Consider the following 16,132-nt stretch of genomic DNA (forward strand, 5'->3'; position numbering starts at 1 on the left):
CATTTTATTCACTTAATAATGCTAAGGAGAGGACCAACAATTGTTGAAAAGCAATTTTACACTATTTATAGTACCAACATTCTGAAAAATTTATAAGATCATATAAAATGGCATTTATAAATTTGTTACACATATAGATAACAAAAATTAAACTTCTCCATCTATTGCAAAGTTTGAGGTTGGTTTAAATACAGTTGCTTTCTGAGAGTAAATCAGAAACCATTCTAAGTATTTATAGCAATTAGACATTTGACGGAGGATGCAGAAGCTTATGTATATGTTGGAAGGCTAGAAGAATGAATATCAGGAAGACTGTTCTTGACTTTTAGAATTTTAAGGTTTACTAGGAAGCCCCCACAAATGGTCTTGGCTGCTGCAGTACTGATGTGTGATTCCCAGGAAATCTGAATGCACAAGGCAAAAGCCCACATCTACGATATGACAAGTTCTAGCATATCATGCTGTCAGGAAGAAAAACAAACAAAACAAACAAAACAAATGAAAATTGACTTCCCTTTACTTCTATCGTTTAAATATCTCATTAATTCCACTTATTTGTAAAATCCTTCAAGCAAGAGGATGTGGAAAACATGCTCCAGAATTTCTCTGACTTTTATCCCTACAGTGCAGTACAAAAAAGAACTTATGCGTATATGTTTGATACTAAGTATCAACAAAATATAGCCAGCACAGTTTTCCCCTTAGGATATTCATCATCCATGTGCCCCCTTCTGTCCATGCCTAATTTCCAAAGAGTAGTAATGAATATTATGCAAACGACTCATATAAAAAAGTGCCCTCATTCATCACCAGAAAAGTAGACATAGAGTTACACAGGTTAATTATTTTTTGATAGCTTTTTTTTAAAAAAAGACTGAATTATAAGGTTTAGTACAAACTATGCACTTTATATATAAAAGTAGGTTAAGAAAAGTTAGGGATATGGTTAACATGTACAAATATATACATAATAAAGAAAGCAAGAAAATAAAAAAAACAGCTACTGCAATTTTTGTTTCTGTAACTAATCACACAAGTGTTATTAATATTTACGTTTTTTTTTTTTCTTCCACATATTCAATAATCTTTGAACTCAGCTATGGTGAGTTCCTTAAAATTCCCTAAGGGTCTGAGCTATTAGTGACTTTGCCTACACTAGGCTGTTTTAGTATTCTATTAAATTTTGCATTTGTATATGAAGTAATAAAAGATGCCCTAGGGAATTTCCTCGATTCTACACATACTCTTCTCTGCAGTAGCAGTGTAGCAGCAACTCTAGTTTTCCTTGAGATATAGGAGCAATCACTTTGGTTGGCGTAATAAGCCAATTTCTTCCTATGTATTACTGGTACAGTACTACAAAGTAGACTGAAGTGGCCCATGGGCAGTCACAATTTCCATTTTTGTGTTTCCTGGAGGGAACAATACTCCTTTGAGAAATACCATTTTTAAACCACAAAGCTCAAACTTATGTGCATAAGTCATTGGGGTTGTTAATAGAAGAGACCATTGTTAGTGACCCTACATTGATTCACAGGCATATATTCTTGATATTAGAGCGTGGAAACAATGCACTGATTGCTGGTTCAGAGTATATGTTAGTTCATATGGGGGGTACTTCAGGCATTGTCAAAGAGCTGGTAGTATAACTGAGCCTTAAGTAAGCCATTTAATTGTTCTACCGGACCACCTCCTTCTGAATGATGTAGTACACAGAGAGAGTCAGGTTTCCCAGTATTATTTACTAAATAATCATGATTTTCTCACTGACTTGTGAGGCCACTTCTGTGAAAGACCAAATTGACAAATACACAGAGAGCAACTTTTGAGTTCTCGTTTTTGCCTCTTTATACTAATTTATCTCTTCCTCCAATAGTAGCATGCTTTATTTCTTTTTTTTTTTTTTTCATTACTATGGTGGTAAAAAAAACAAACAAAAAAAATTTTTTTTTTTTTTTTACTTTTTTTCTTACTATTAGGAAAAGTAAGCCTTTATACCACTTGTCCTTTTTCAAAGTTGTGTTATTTTTCCATATAAATTTTACAGGCCCAATTGTCAGGCTAACTTAACAATCTATTCAGTGTTTTATATGGAATTATATATACTTTAAAGATTAACCTGGATAAAATTGACAATTATATATTATTTATATTTCTAGTAAAATATATTCATATGATAATAAGCAATTTGATGACAAAGCTCAATGAGATATGAGATACTTGTTAAAAATTTAGGTTTTTGCAGAATATCCCAATGACCCTAATTAGAATTTCTGGGAGCATGTTCCTGGGAAGACAAATATATAATTAAACCTGTTTTGGATTCTTACAAATACTAAAGTTGAGAGTCACTGGACAAATGCACCAGTCTCCTGATCAAAAATTCAGTCAAAATTTTCCATTTGGTCTGCTGCATTATATTCTTAATTGTGATGAGTTCTTCTTTAGAACCCATGACAGATGGACTCAACTTCCAATGTGTACATGGGCCAATTATGCTCATGGCTCCTACTCCCCAAGCTCCTCAACTTAGTCTACCTTTGAGAAACTGATAACATTATTTTTCCAAAATAAACTTGACTTCTAATTAACCCAAGACAACATCTCTAGGGCAGCAGATATAGCCTCAGGAGTCCAGTGATCACAGTACATGCTTTTAATAAGCATACTCCATGTTGGTCACCTGAATTTCTAGTGATATTGATTCATCTGGAGAAGCTGAGAGTCCTGGAGAAAGGAGGCCAGCTCTATTAGCCCACACGAAAGACTCTGTGTCAATGCAGATTTCCCCTCCTCTTCTGTTATTTCCTCATACTCTAATCTCTAACTTACATTCTACTTGCCAGGGGATCCAAGATACGAAATAGGTTCTTCTCTGACTTGGAAGGAGGAGACAAATGTAGGTAGTTACTGGGCAGGAGGATCTACTCTGGGGTTTTGTGGGGCCTGCACCTGAGTGATGGGCAGTGCTTGAGAATGCCCCTCCCTCAGCCCCCATGGTGATCACTGATGGCATTTCTGGTAAGTAGCAGGGTTAAAAAGGAGAATCAGGGGCTACTTTTCACCCTCGGTACTAACAGTGATTGGAACTGGTTCGTATAGTTTTCTGAATTTTTTAAAATGATCGTACTGGATCACTGCTTCCAGCAAAGTTTTCTTTTCCTTTTTTTCTTCCTTCCTCCCTCCCTCCCTCCCTCCCTCCCTCCCTCCCTCCCTCTCTCTCTCTCTCTCTCTCTCTCCTCCTCTTCCTCCTCCTCCTCCTCCTCCTACTTTTCTTCCCCTCCTCATCCTACTTTTAGATTGGTTGGCTCATGGATTAAATAAAACGGATACTCCACTTCTCTCTCTTTTTCCACTTTTCCACTTCTCTCTCTGCTGTATACTCATAGATGTATGTTATTAGCTATCTTTAAAATTTAGTACTTACATTTCATTTTAAAAGGGCAATTTAGAGAAATGGAAGATTTTCATGTGTATCTAAGAAGATAAAAGTTCCACTTCTTTACTATCTGAGACTGTCTGCATATAATTACTTTCAGGTAATCAATGGGTGCTTTCTCTCCAAGATAAATATTAGGATTTTTCAACACTTTGGGATGTGAAAATCCTGTAGATTGCTTTTTTCTTTGAGGAACACAGCACTATCGAGTTTCTATTTAAATCCAGATTACACAAAATCCCAGTGGAGCATCTGAGCAGTTAGAAAAGTAGGACACAGAAGTGTCATCTTCATGGATTATAACCCGAATTCCATCCACAGGTTCTAGAATATCATAATAAGGATACTTCGGAGAAAATCTAACTTGAAAAACTTTGCAACTGTGAGTTAGAAAGGACCCTAGGGGTCCTAACAGTGCCACATTGCTGCTCCAAGTCAAAACTCTTCTGTAAAATATTTTTCAAGGAGCCTCTGCTTTAGTACTTTCCGTAAGTCCCAATAGTTTGTTTAAGTGATTATTTAACCTATCCCCTTTTATTTTAAAATAAGACTAGTAAATATTCAGGTACCTTGCCCAAAGTCACACAAAATGAGATTTAGAATCTAGATTTTTTCATTCTGAATTGAGAGAATCCATCTTCCTTTTACAGCTTGTACATATTTGGTTGAAAGAATATTTTTATTTTTCTGCTCTCATATTTTTCTGTTATATTACTGACGATAACAAACTATGGTGGTCCCTGATCTTGAGCAGAGGGGGGCTATCTTCTCAGATGATCTGTGGAGGTGGGACTCCATACATCATGAAAAGCTCAAATATATTAATCACACAATTAATCTAGGCTATAGGGTTATATTAACACTATGTGAAAATACTCTTGACTAGAATTAGCTGATGGTACAGGTCTGAGTGACAAATTTGCCAAACCTAAATTTCTTTGGTTTTGAGTAGATATAGATACTCCTTCAGAATCAGAGAATTCTAGCTTCTGTGGTCCATGTTTTACATAATATTCAGTACAGTGAGGGCCCAGTGGGAGATAAAGATTGATTCATGGAAAGGTGATCCAGATGAAAGCCTTTTGGAAAAGTGATGAGATAAGGATAAACAATTATCATAAATTTAGTTTTCTTTAGTGTTTTTGAATACACAGAAATCCATCCATCCACAAGAAGATATTATGTAAGGAAACTTTTGCCTTTCTTGATACAGAAAACATGCAACTAATACACACACACACACACACTCATACACACAGATATATAATAGAAATATACCTGGTATATACTTTATATTTATACATATTAATAATATCTTTGTAGTTACCAAATTAAAAAAATCTTATCATGTTAAAAAGCTTTAAAAGTAGAATATATGTGTCTCCTAATACTAACTTCAGTAAGAGGAATAATTATACCAGCTAAGCTTGGGGACAGTATCTATTAAGTATGAAGGAAAAAATGCTATCGCCAAATTACAGGGATAAATGCAATGAGGTTCAGAAATGTCTAATGATTTAACTTAGTGTCTAGAAAGCAAAGGCTTGCTATTGATCGGAAAAAATGCAAAAACAAAAACAAAAATTCCTGGTAGCAGATGCCAATAATTCCTCAATACAAAATGATGTTAAAGTCTCAGAAGTATATAAATAATTTCTGGATACAGCAAAGATGTGCTGGATGATTTTGCATCCAGGCAACACTTTATTTATTAGGTTGGGTAGTTGGAAAATGCACCCATAGAAAAAGTAGGCCTAATATGACTTTAGAATTAATCCTTTCTATCAGTTTGCAAACTGTTTTAGTAGCAGAGTGTTCAGAAAGAATCTTATTGACATAACAATATATAAAAGATACAAAGCCTATGATTTATAGCAGTAAAGTGAAACCTGGCAGATTTCCCAATTGTCCCATTCTCTCTCACTCTCTGTGGAAAGCTCTGAGCTGTTTCTGCAAAACTCTACTTTTCTGAGTTTATCTGAGTTACCTTAGAATGGAAAAGAAAATTGTATTGCAAAATGTGATGAAGTTACTAGTCTCTCTCTACCACCTTAGTGACTGCTCTCCTCCTGAAAAAAGATAATTGTTTTGAAAACTAATGTAAGTTTTTGTTCCATCCTTGACTCAATGCTCTAGCTAGAGGAAACTCCAGTAGTATTTCTAATTGGTCTCTTGTTAGTAAGTCTGTCAGAAAGGTTTTGTTGTTGTTGTTGTTTGTTTTCTTATTGTTTTGAGTACTGGCAAAAGATTATTGCAGTGATAATTTAGATGCTATAGGATATCCTTACCAAATATCTTAGTGTATAATAAATCCTCAGTAAACACAAGTCCCCTCAAACTTTTATTCAGAGATTATTTAATTCTTCCTCTCCTTTTCATTTTATGATTGGATGAAGTAAAGTTCACATGTTTGTGTCTGAACTGCATTCTTTCCTTCTATGTTCTGATCAGGTTCAAATTGCTGAAGTTAACATTTTTTAGCTTTTGAGGTCTAATTTCCTTGAACTTGTACTGAGCAAGAATGACAGTAGTCCATATGTATGATAAAAGGGAAAACTATTAGACAATTTCTTAAATCTTGGCTAGAGAAAAAAAATATTCTTCAGGTTGGAGAATGCTTCCCAATTGGTTGTCAGTCATTCTGTGACATATTTAGCCTTCATTCTTCTTTTAGCAGACATTTTGAAGAGGGAAAGGAAGAATTCCAACAAATATCTGAAAATGCCTGCCCGCCGTGAACTTTGTACTGAGTTTCCCATACATTTGTATTCTCCTCCCTGGATCCTGGACTCTACCTCTGTTCCTGACTCTCCTCTGTAAAAGTGCTCTCCATGGAGCAGGTCAACGAGACTGTGGTGACAGAGTTTGTCTTCCTCGGCTTCTCATCTCTGGCTGGGCTGCAGCAGCTGCTCTTTGTTGTCTTTCTGCTCTTCTACCTGTTCACTCTGTGTACTAATGCTATCATCATGTCCACCATTGTGCTGGACAGAGCCCTTCATACCCCCATGTACTTCTTCCTAGCTGTTCTCTCCTGCTTTGAGACTTGCTACACCTTCGTCATTGTACCTAAGATGCTGGCTGACCTGCTGGCCCAGAAGAAGACCATTTCTTTCCTGGGCTGTGGCATCCAGATGTTTACCTTCCTCTTCCTTGGCTGCTCTCACTCCTTCCTGCTGGCAGCCATGGGTTATGATCGTTACATGGCCATCTGCAACCCACTGCGCTACACAGTGCTCATGGGACACGGCATGTGCGCTGGGCTAGTGGCTGCTGCCTGTACCTGTGGCTTCACTGTCTCCCTGGTCACCACCTCCCTTGTATTTCACCTGTCCTTCCACTCCTCCAACCAGCTCCATCACTTTTTCTGTGACATCTCTCCTGTCCTCAAGCTGGCCTCTCACCACTCCCGCCTCAGTCAGTTGGTCATATTCATACTCGGTGTATTTGCCCTGGTTATTCCACTGTTATTTATCCTGGTCTCCTACATTCGCATCCTCTCTGCCATTCTAAAAATCTCGTCCTCTGTTGGAAGATACAAGGCCTTCTCCACCTGTGCCTCTCATCTCATTGTGGTAACTGTTCACTATGGTTGTGCCTCTTTCATCTACTTAAGGCCCAAGTCCAATTACTCTTCAAGCCAGGACACCCTAATATCTGTGTCCTATACCATCCTTACTCCATTGTTCAATCCAATGGTTTACAGTCTGAGAAATAAGGAATTCAAATCAGCTCTTCGAAGAACAATGGGCCAGACTTTATATACTGTTAATTAAAAAACCAATATTTAACTATTCATCCTGTTCTGTGCCAGAGAAAATGTGTGCCCTCACATATTTTCTCATTTAATTGTCCAATTTCACTGTAACATAAGCACATTTTACATATGATGAGAATGAGGCTCAAAGAAGTTGAGATATTCTCGTTTTCTATTGTCATTGTTACTTTAATAGGATAAGCAGATATGAGAAGGGAATACTCAGTTCCAGAACAAGTTTAATTATATTTCACTGCTCTATATTGGTCATTCAGAAACTAACATGAAAGCAAAGATGCATCCAAGCTGATGAGAGAAAATGAGGGCATATATCCACGCTGTGCAGTTCCACGGAAAAGAATTGGAAAATCTATCTATCCCTGCTCTCCTCTTCCTGAAGATGACAGGCAACCTTACTCCAATCCATTCTGCAGTAAGCTTCAGTGGCCTTTTCTGTTCCCTGATTTATTCTCTTAACCTACATGTTAAGATGTCTTTGTCTTTATTTATTTTTTATTTTCTTTATTTGAGAATAGAACCTCCTTATGGCATCTCCTTCCTATGTATGTGGCTGTTCTTCCAGTACTGTCCTGTCTTAGCCCCACATTCATTCCCCGAACATCATACTATTTGTTCTTTTCAAGGTAGCTATTAGCATTACATAATTGCTGAAAAATCTCAAGTAATTGTAAGCAAAGGGATTAAGTTAATATTAATAGAGGAGGAGCTAGAGTCCCAGAATGGCCAGAAAATCCAAAGAAAAATATGCAGAGGCTGGGGTGGGGGAATACTAAAAGGAAACTAATTTAGGTTCCTTGGTGTGGGGCTAGTCTTCCAGAGGAATTGACATTAAACCTACAGCCCGAAGGGTGAGTAGGAGCCACCAGGTAAAGGGGTTCATTTGGGGATATACTTTTAGACAGAAGGAGCAACATGTACAAAAGCCCTCAAGCAAGAAAGAGCTGGGTGAGTTGGAGGCAAGCAAAGGCCACTATAACTACTTTTTTTTTTAAATTACTTTTTAATACACATATAAAAGTTACATACATTTATGGTGTACAACATGATGTTTTGATATAGATATACATTGTGTAATGATCAAATCAAGTTAATTAACATACGCATTACTTCACATACTTATCTTTTTTTTTTTTTTTTCTGGTGAGAACTCTTAAAATCTACTCTGTTATTTTCAAGCATACATTTTTATTAACTATAGTCACTATGTTTTACAATAAATCTCTTTAATTTATTCCTAAATAAACTATATTATTCCTAAATAAACTAAAGTTTTCAACCCCTTGACCAACATCCCCCCATCCCATTAGAAACATTTTTAGATTCCACATATAAGTAAGATCATGTGGTATTTGTGTCTCTGTACACGGTTTATTTCTCTTAACATAATTTCCTCTGGGTTTATCCATGTTGCAAATAACAGAATATTCCCATCTATCTATCTATCTGTCTATCTATCTATCTATCTATCTATCTATCTATCTATCTATCTATCTATCTATCTATCTATCTATCTATGTGGTATGTATATACACACACACCACATTTTCTTTACCCATTCATCCTTTAATGACACTTAGGTTGATTCCACATTTTGGCTATTGTGAATAATACTCCAATAAACATGAGAGTGCTAATAATCACTTCAACAAACTGATTTCATATCCTTTGGGTACATACTCAGAAGTGGGATTATTGAATCATAGGGTAGTTCTATCTGTAGTTTTTTGAGAAATCTCCATACTGTTTTTCACATTGACTCTACTAATTTACATTCGCACCAACAGTGTGCAAGGGTTTTCTCCTTCCTATGTACTGCATGTCTTTCTGACACATTGTCTTTTATCTTTTTGAGAATATTCATTCTAACAAGTGTGAGGTAATATCTCTTTGTGATTTGATTTTGTCTCTCTGATGATTAGCGATGAACATTTTTTTCATTTACCTATGGGTCATCTGTATGTCTTCTTTTAAAAAATGTCTGAATTCAGGTTCTTTGCCCATATTTTAATTGGGATATTTATTTTCTTACTATTGAGTTATTTGAATCCCTTTTATATTTTAGATATTAATCCATTATCAGATATATGGTTTGCAAATATGTCTCCCATTCTATAGGTTGACTTTTCATTCTGTCGATTGTTTATTTTGCTGGGCTGAAACTTTTCAGTTTAATGTAATCATACTTGTTATTTTTGCTTTTGGAGTACCTCTGCTTTTTCTTTTTTCTCTCTACGATAAATTTGAATTTCCTTGTAACAATAGTTAATATATATTAAACACAACCTTGTTGACCTAGCTCTTTGTATAGCACCTGGCAAGACAGAAATGTTTGTCTTGTGAATAGCCTTGTTTATCCTTCATTTTCTACGCCCATGCTTGCTATGCCACCTCATTCCCTACCTTGGTGAATGCTAACATCATCCACCCAGGTAGCCAAGCCACACACATGGAAGTTATCTTTACCATATCACTGTTTTTTTGTTTGTTTGTTTTTGTTTTTTTCATCCTCACACCACATATTCAATTATCCACTAAGTCCTATACATATTGATGGCTAAAATTTCCTAAAGAACATTCCTTTTTCATTTCCACAGTATCATCCTGTCTCCTTTGGATTATGTGAAGAACTTCCAGTTCATTTGTCCCCAATCCATTCTTCACACTGCTGCCAGGGAGGTATTAGGGCTGCTGTGAAGATTAAATTAGCTAATATGTTAAACACTTAGAATGTGCCTTGCATGTACTGAGAACTATTTATGTGTTGACTATTATCAGCATTGTAATTGTCATCATCTTTCTAAAATGAAAATCTCATCAGATAATATCCCAGATTATAAACCCTTCTATAGCTCCTAGTAAACTTGAGGGTAAATTTCAACTCTTTGATTTAAAATTCCTACCAATGTACTTGCTGTTCCAAGTGCTGACACACTATTTCATGCCTTCTTATCTTTACATATTGTTTTCCTATATTTCCAAGAAAATGTATTCTTTCTTATTATTTGTCTATACACTACTCAGATTTCAAAACTTCACCCAGGCATAACTTCCTCTAAGAAATTACTGACCTCCATAATCTAAATCATTATTTCCCATATGCTCTCATAGTGACACATACATATTTCTCCAATAGTCCCCCATCATGACATACTGCAGTCAGTTCTTTTTTTTTTTTTTTTAATCTTCCTTACAGGGAGTTAATTTCTTATGGCAGGTACTATCAATTATTTGAGCTCACATTGCCTGAATATAACACAGATCATGACAGAAACTAGGAACTAAGTATATACTTTGGAATAAATTAATACATAAGTGGTGTCCACAGTCCCTGTGACTGAGTACTCCCACACTATGTTGCAGCTCCCAGATTTGCTCCTTGCTGCTATCACTGCTGTATCTACAGGCACCTGCCAATCTTTGTGTTGCCATTTTTCAAAATCTACCTCTCCCCTTGAAGTCGATTCTAGAATTCAGGAGTAGAACAAACAGCACTTGCCTCCAACCAAAAGGTAAAAATCAAGAATTATAGAAGGAGGCCTATGGGAGGGAGTTACCAGGTCTTTTCCGCTGAGAGTGTTCAGCATCTCCCTGATTTCTGTAAAGTCATCTCACTAGGGAATCTAAAATAGAAAACCAACTCTTTCCTGAGTCTACTGCATGGATTATCTATTTGGCAAAAATACCTTGAAGTCCATCATCCCTTTGGATCATAGTTGTTAATTGAGAGAAGACAAAATGTGCATTGTAATATTGAGTTAATGGCTCCCTAGGGTGCTGGGTAGTAAATTCTCAAACAGGGTATTGATACTAATGCTGATAACAAAAAATGAAGAAGCCCATTAATTACGCTCATCAGGGTCAAAGCTGGGCCAGGCCATATAAAAGAGGCCCAGTGACCACTGTTCTGAGGAATGAAGTGCTAAGTATTTGTTTGCTGGTTTGAGAAGTTTTAAGAAAATGAGAGGAAAATACGTAATACACTGGAAATGTGTGAGTTGTGACCTATTACTTAGACAGTTCCTTAAAGTCCCTGGGCCATGATTAGGAGATAGGACAACTGCATTCCTCCATAGCCAGGATTTATAATTTGGGGAATGTGAAACTCTTTTTTTTTTTTTTTTTTTTTGTGACTGGTAAGGGGATCATAACCCTTGGCTTGGTGTCGCTCGCACTGCGCTCAGCCAGTGAACGCACCAGCCATCCCTATATAGGATCTGAACCTGCAGCCTCGGCGCTCCCAGCGCCGCACTCTCTGGGTGAGCCACGGGTTCGGCCTGTGAAACTCTTTCATACTGGAGATTTATCTTCTTTATTTCATCTATTTCATAGATTGTTTACAGAAATTAAATTATCTAAAGTGTTAGACAAATTTTTGCCATCTCAAAGATGATAACTAGTTATTCATTTCATTTTATGTTCAATCAAATAATTGTTGAGATCTTCTTAGAACTGGGTTCTACAAATAAGTGATAGTGAAGGAGTGGAGGGTGGTAATAGGAAAAGCAGCTGGATGGGAAGACAAGGTAGTGCCCAGGTTGAGATTTTAAGGTTAGGAAACAAAGAACATTGGAAATAATGCAGAATGGTCTTAGGAGGTATTCCTGGTATCAATCTTAAGAAGGAAGGAAGGAAATATTTTATTAGGATTCTTCTGTGTAATTATGGACTATTTTTATTTTTATTGTCTTTACTTATGCTGTTTATTAATCCTCATAACATATAAAATTTCAGAAAAGGAAATTAAGATACATGAACATTAAACTATTTACTTAAATAAAATGCTGAAATAAGAATGTGAATTCAAAAAGATGGTAAATAACAAATGCTGACAAGAATGTGGAGAGAAGGGAACGCTACTCCGCTGTTGGTGGGACTGTAAATTAGTACAACTACTTTGGAAAACAGTTTGGAGGTTTCTCAAACAACTACAGATAGATCTTCCATATAATCTAGCAATCCCTCTTCTGGGTATATATCCAGAGGAATGGAAATCATCATGTCGAAGAGATACCTGCACTCCCATGTTTACTGCAGCTTTGTTTACAATAGCCAAGATATGGAACCAACCTAAATGTTCATTAATAGATGATTGGATAAGGAAACTGGGGTATATACACACTATGGAATACTACTCTGCCATAAAACAGAATGAAATACTTGAATTTGCAACAACATGGATGAACCTGGAGAAACTTATGTTGAATGAAACAAGCAAAGCACAGAGGGATAAATACAGCATGTGCTCGCTCATATGTGGGAGCTAAGAGAGAAGGGAAGGCAGGAAAGAAAGACCACAGTAGTGCCATGATCCAACAGAGGGAGGGAACATTCCTAGGGCTACGAATTGGAGTTGAGGGGAGAGGGGGAGGGGGAGGTAGGTTGGGGGATAATTGGAGGAGCACAAAGGGTACAAAAGCAATTTCTGGTAATGGGTATGCCCCCAGTATGAATCTGGCCCCCACATCATGGGCAGGAGGGGGGCAATCAGCTTTGTATCTCATGAATATTTGAAATAAATAAATAAATAATAAATAAATAGATAGATAGATAGATAGATAAATAAATAATGTGAATTCATGCCTTTTTACTCCATATCTAGCACTTTCTTCACAATATAGTTATGTAGCTTCCCTGCTCATTGGAAGTATCTTTACAAACTACATAAGGGATATCTACAAATCACTTACAATAATTTATTCACATATTAATTTATTTAGTCACTGATTTTCTCACCTATATTTTGAATATTTGCTGTTTGTCAGCAACTCTGATGCTGATGGAATTAGAGATGTATATGAATATAGGTGCCTGGCATATGAACTTTTGTTAAATGAACAACAAAGCGTTTTTTTCATTCTAAGAGCTAAAATTGTACTGGGCAAGGAAGATCATTATCTAGAATTATTTAAAATGTGAGATGTTCTAGAATGTATGTTTCATGAGGGAAGGAATGTTTGTTTTGTTCAATGATGTATCTAAAACACCTAACTGGGTGGCTAGGACGTAGTATGTAGCCAATAAATATTTATTCAATTGAAAGAGTGCTATGAGAATCTGACTTGGGAGCAAATGTTTTGTAAGGGCAGAGGATCTGCCCAAACACAGCTGAAGACATTGTTGTCATATGGCATGGCTCACTGTATGTTCCATGAACTACATGAAGTCCCATATCATTAAAACTTTGGGTTAAAATCTGTGATATGGAAAAGATGATTTTGTAGTATCATAGAAACTAAATTATTAACAGCCTTTTCTTTTTGCTAAGGAATTTGGAATTTTATAAAGCTTTCAGGCATTACTATGGGGTTTTGAGTAAGAAGGTACTTGGTTAAATGTAAAATTTTAATGTTCCTGGGTTCACTACTTCTCCATTGAACTGCTCTTTAATACCCACTTTGCTATTTATTTTCTTATCTCCTTCATCCTTCTCCAAGCTGTTATTTTTGTCTGTAATTCCATGCCTCCCATTCTCAGGAACCTGAATCTCTGCAGTCCAAATAACTCTGGGAAATAAATAATCTTTTCCGGTTTCCCTTTCCAGGTCAACAGGAATGGAGGCAAATAAATAAGTAAATAACATCCATAGCTTCCTGCCTTGAAAGAATTTGTCTCTTCTGATTTCTCCCTTCAGGCCTGAGTATAAGAGAGAAAAGGCAAGCAATACTGAAAAGAAAGAGTATCATAGGATATTCATTTATTTCTCTTCAGAAACATAGAGTCTGTAGTTCTGCCTCTAGAGAAAAATCAGTCATGTCAAGAACAACAAATATAAAAATCAGGGTGTCTGAAGAGGGGAGGGAAATTCACCCTTCAAGAAAGATGTTGCTGAATCAGTTGGTCAGCTCTTTTAGTGGTGTGTTCTATATTCATAGTTTTATCTGCAAGATTTTAATTGGCACCTGGCAGCACATACACAACCTGAAATTAAAAATTCACTTTAAATAAGGGCTACTCAGACTATATGTACTTTCCACCTAATTCTCTCTCTTCTCTGCTTTTCTCACTAGCTTTCTTTTTAGATTTTAAAACTGCTGGTGTTGAACACTGAATTGATTCTGTAATCCCAGTGATGGGATAAGCACCGAGTTTCAAAATCACTGTCCTGGAGTAGCAGATTTGTCTAGACAGGAAAGAGAACAGCAACAAAATTAATAGTAAGGAAAATAATACCACTGCTCAAAAATAATAGAACACTCCCTATACAGCACGTGTCATTCTCAGCACTTTATCTATGTTAATACATTTAATACTCATGACTGCCCATTTTCTAGATGAGAAAACTATTACATAGAGAGGTTAAGTAAATTATTTAAGGTCACACAGTCACTCAGTGGAAGAACCTGGACCCGGATCCACGTTACCTGCTTCCAGATTTCATACTCTCAACCACTGCACTATTCTACTGCCTTTCTTAAACCTAATATTATTAGTTGGTGTTATGACTTTGAATTTTCGTACTCTAAATACATCTTTACATATAAAACTGTTATAGCAGGGTAAGTCTTCCAAAACAGAATAACTGAAAAAAGCTAGATGAATATATTCAAGGATTCTGACATACATTGCTAAATTTCCTGCTTCTAAATATTTTTGTTACTAGTCATATAACTCATACCATCACTGGTAATTTGATGAGAGAAAACAAAATCTCATTTTAACTTTAACTTGCAGTATATTTTTAATAGAGACATGAATTTTTATATGTTTGATGTCTTCCGTTGCTATTTTATAAACTGTGTGCTTATATCTTTTTTCTTCTTCAGAGCTTTAGTTATTTGCTCCATAAGTTTGTAATAAGTTTTTACAAGTTTTTGTCTGGATTACTGTATGTTTAAAGTAAATTTTGAAATCAGAAAGTATAAATTCTCCCTTTTTGCTCTTTTTTTTAAACAATTATTTCAGCTATTCTTGTTCTTTTCCATATAAATACTATGACCATCTTGTCAATCTTTACAAGAAAAGCCTGCTGGGATTTGATAGGAATTATGTTGAATCTGAAGACTAATTTGGTCAGAAATTCCTCTTTATTATATTGAGTCTTTCAACTCATGAACATAGATGTTCTTCACTTACTCAAGTCTTTTTTAAACTTTTCTTAACAATATTTGGTAGTTTCCTGTGTATACGTTTTGCACTCCTTTTTAAAAAATTTATTAATATTTTTTGATGCTATTGTAGTGCTGTTTTGTGTCACATTCATTAAAATTTAGAAGCTAATGTGCATTCTAGAATTTAAGCTTTCTGAAAATAGAACACTTAGACATTAGGAAAAGAAAATTCTATACTGAAATTGGATGGTTCAACTGGGACTGAAGGATTTACTTACAAGATTTTTCACTGAAAGAGTGGTAAATAAGTAAGAAGCTCCTGAAATGGACTTTACACTTAATGTCATCATCAAATTTCATAAACGTAGCTGATTTTTGTGTCCAACACTAATGTATAGAACATTATCTGCAGCTTTTTGACATTAATGTGATTTTTAAAATTTTATCTATCATACTTTATGGAGCCAATTTCTTATTATTCATTTGGTACTGGGGTTTCCTGGGTATTTTTGTTTTTCTAAATTAGTAGAAACACAGAAGAGTTGAAATTATCTTTTACAAAAGATTGTAATAATAAGTAGTAGAATAGTATCTCTACCAGAAAATAATTTGTAGTGATATAGTGGTCACATTGACCATCATCATACTACATTCATTGTTACATAAAAGAAAAGTAGAAGATGATGCTGAATTTGCCATGCTGGACATAACACCCCTCCCCTTAGGGCTTGTAAGGTGAAATCATCAGGGACAATGATCCTATGATGGTTTAGAAACCAAAGAGGTTCTCATTTGAAAGGACTATCATCTTTTTTTGTCCAATGGATAACCCTCTCAAACATCAAAGTCTCCTTCCATTTTCACCTATTT

General features: G+C 35.7%; 1 protein-coding gene across 1 annotated transcript; it reads left to right on the plus strand.

The window, feature by feature from the left end:
- Positions 1-6,270: 6,270 nt before the first annotated feature.
- Positions 6,271-7,212, plus strand: LOC134385076 (olfactory receptor 10K1). Its single transcript, XM_063106948.1, has one exon. It carries the CDS (start codon positions 6,271-6,273, stop codon positions 7,210-7,212), a length of 942 nt encoding a protein of 313 aa, XP_062963018.1.
- Positions 7,213-16,132: the final 8,920 nt, after the last annotated feature.

This window comes from Cynocephalus volans, chromosome 8 (assembly GCF_027409185.1).
Source record: "Cynocephalus volans isolate mCynVol1 chromosome 8, mCynVol1.pri, whole genome shotgun sequence".
NCBI classification, from domain to species: domain Eukaryota; kingdom Metazoa; phylum Chordata; class Mammalia; order Dermoptera; family Cynocephalidae; genus Cynocephalus; species Cynocephalus volans.

Excerpts from the sequence above, each read along its gene's own strand:
- LOC134385076 (XM_063106948.1), top strand. The coding sequence starts at position 6,271 with ATGGAGCAGGTCAACGAGACTGTGGTGACAGAGTTTGTCTTCCTCGGC.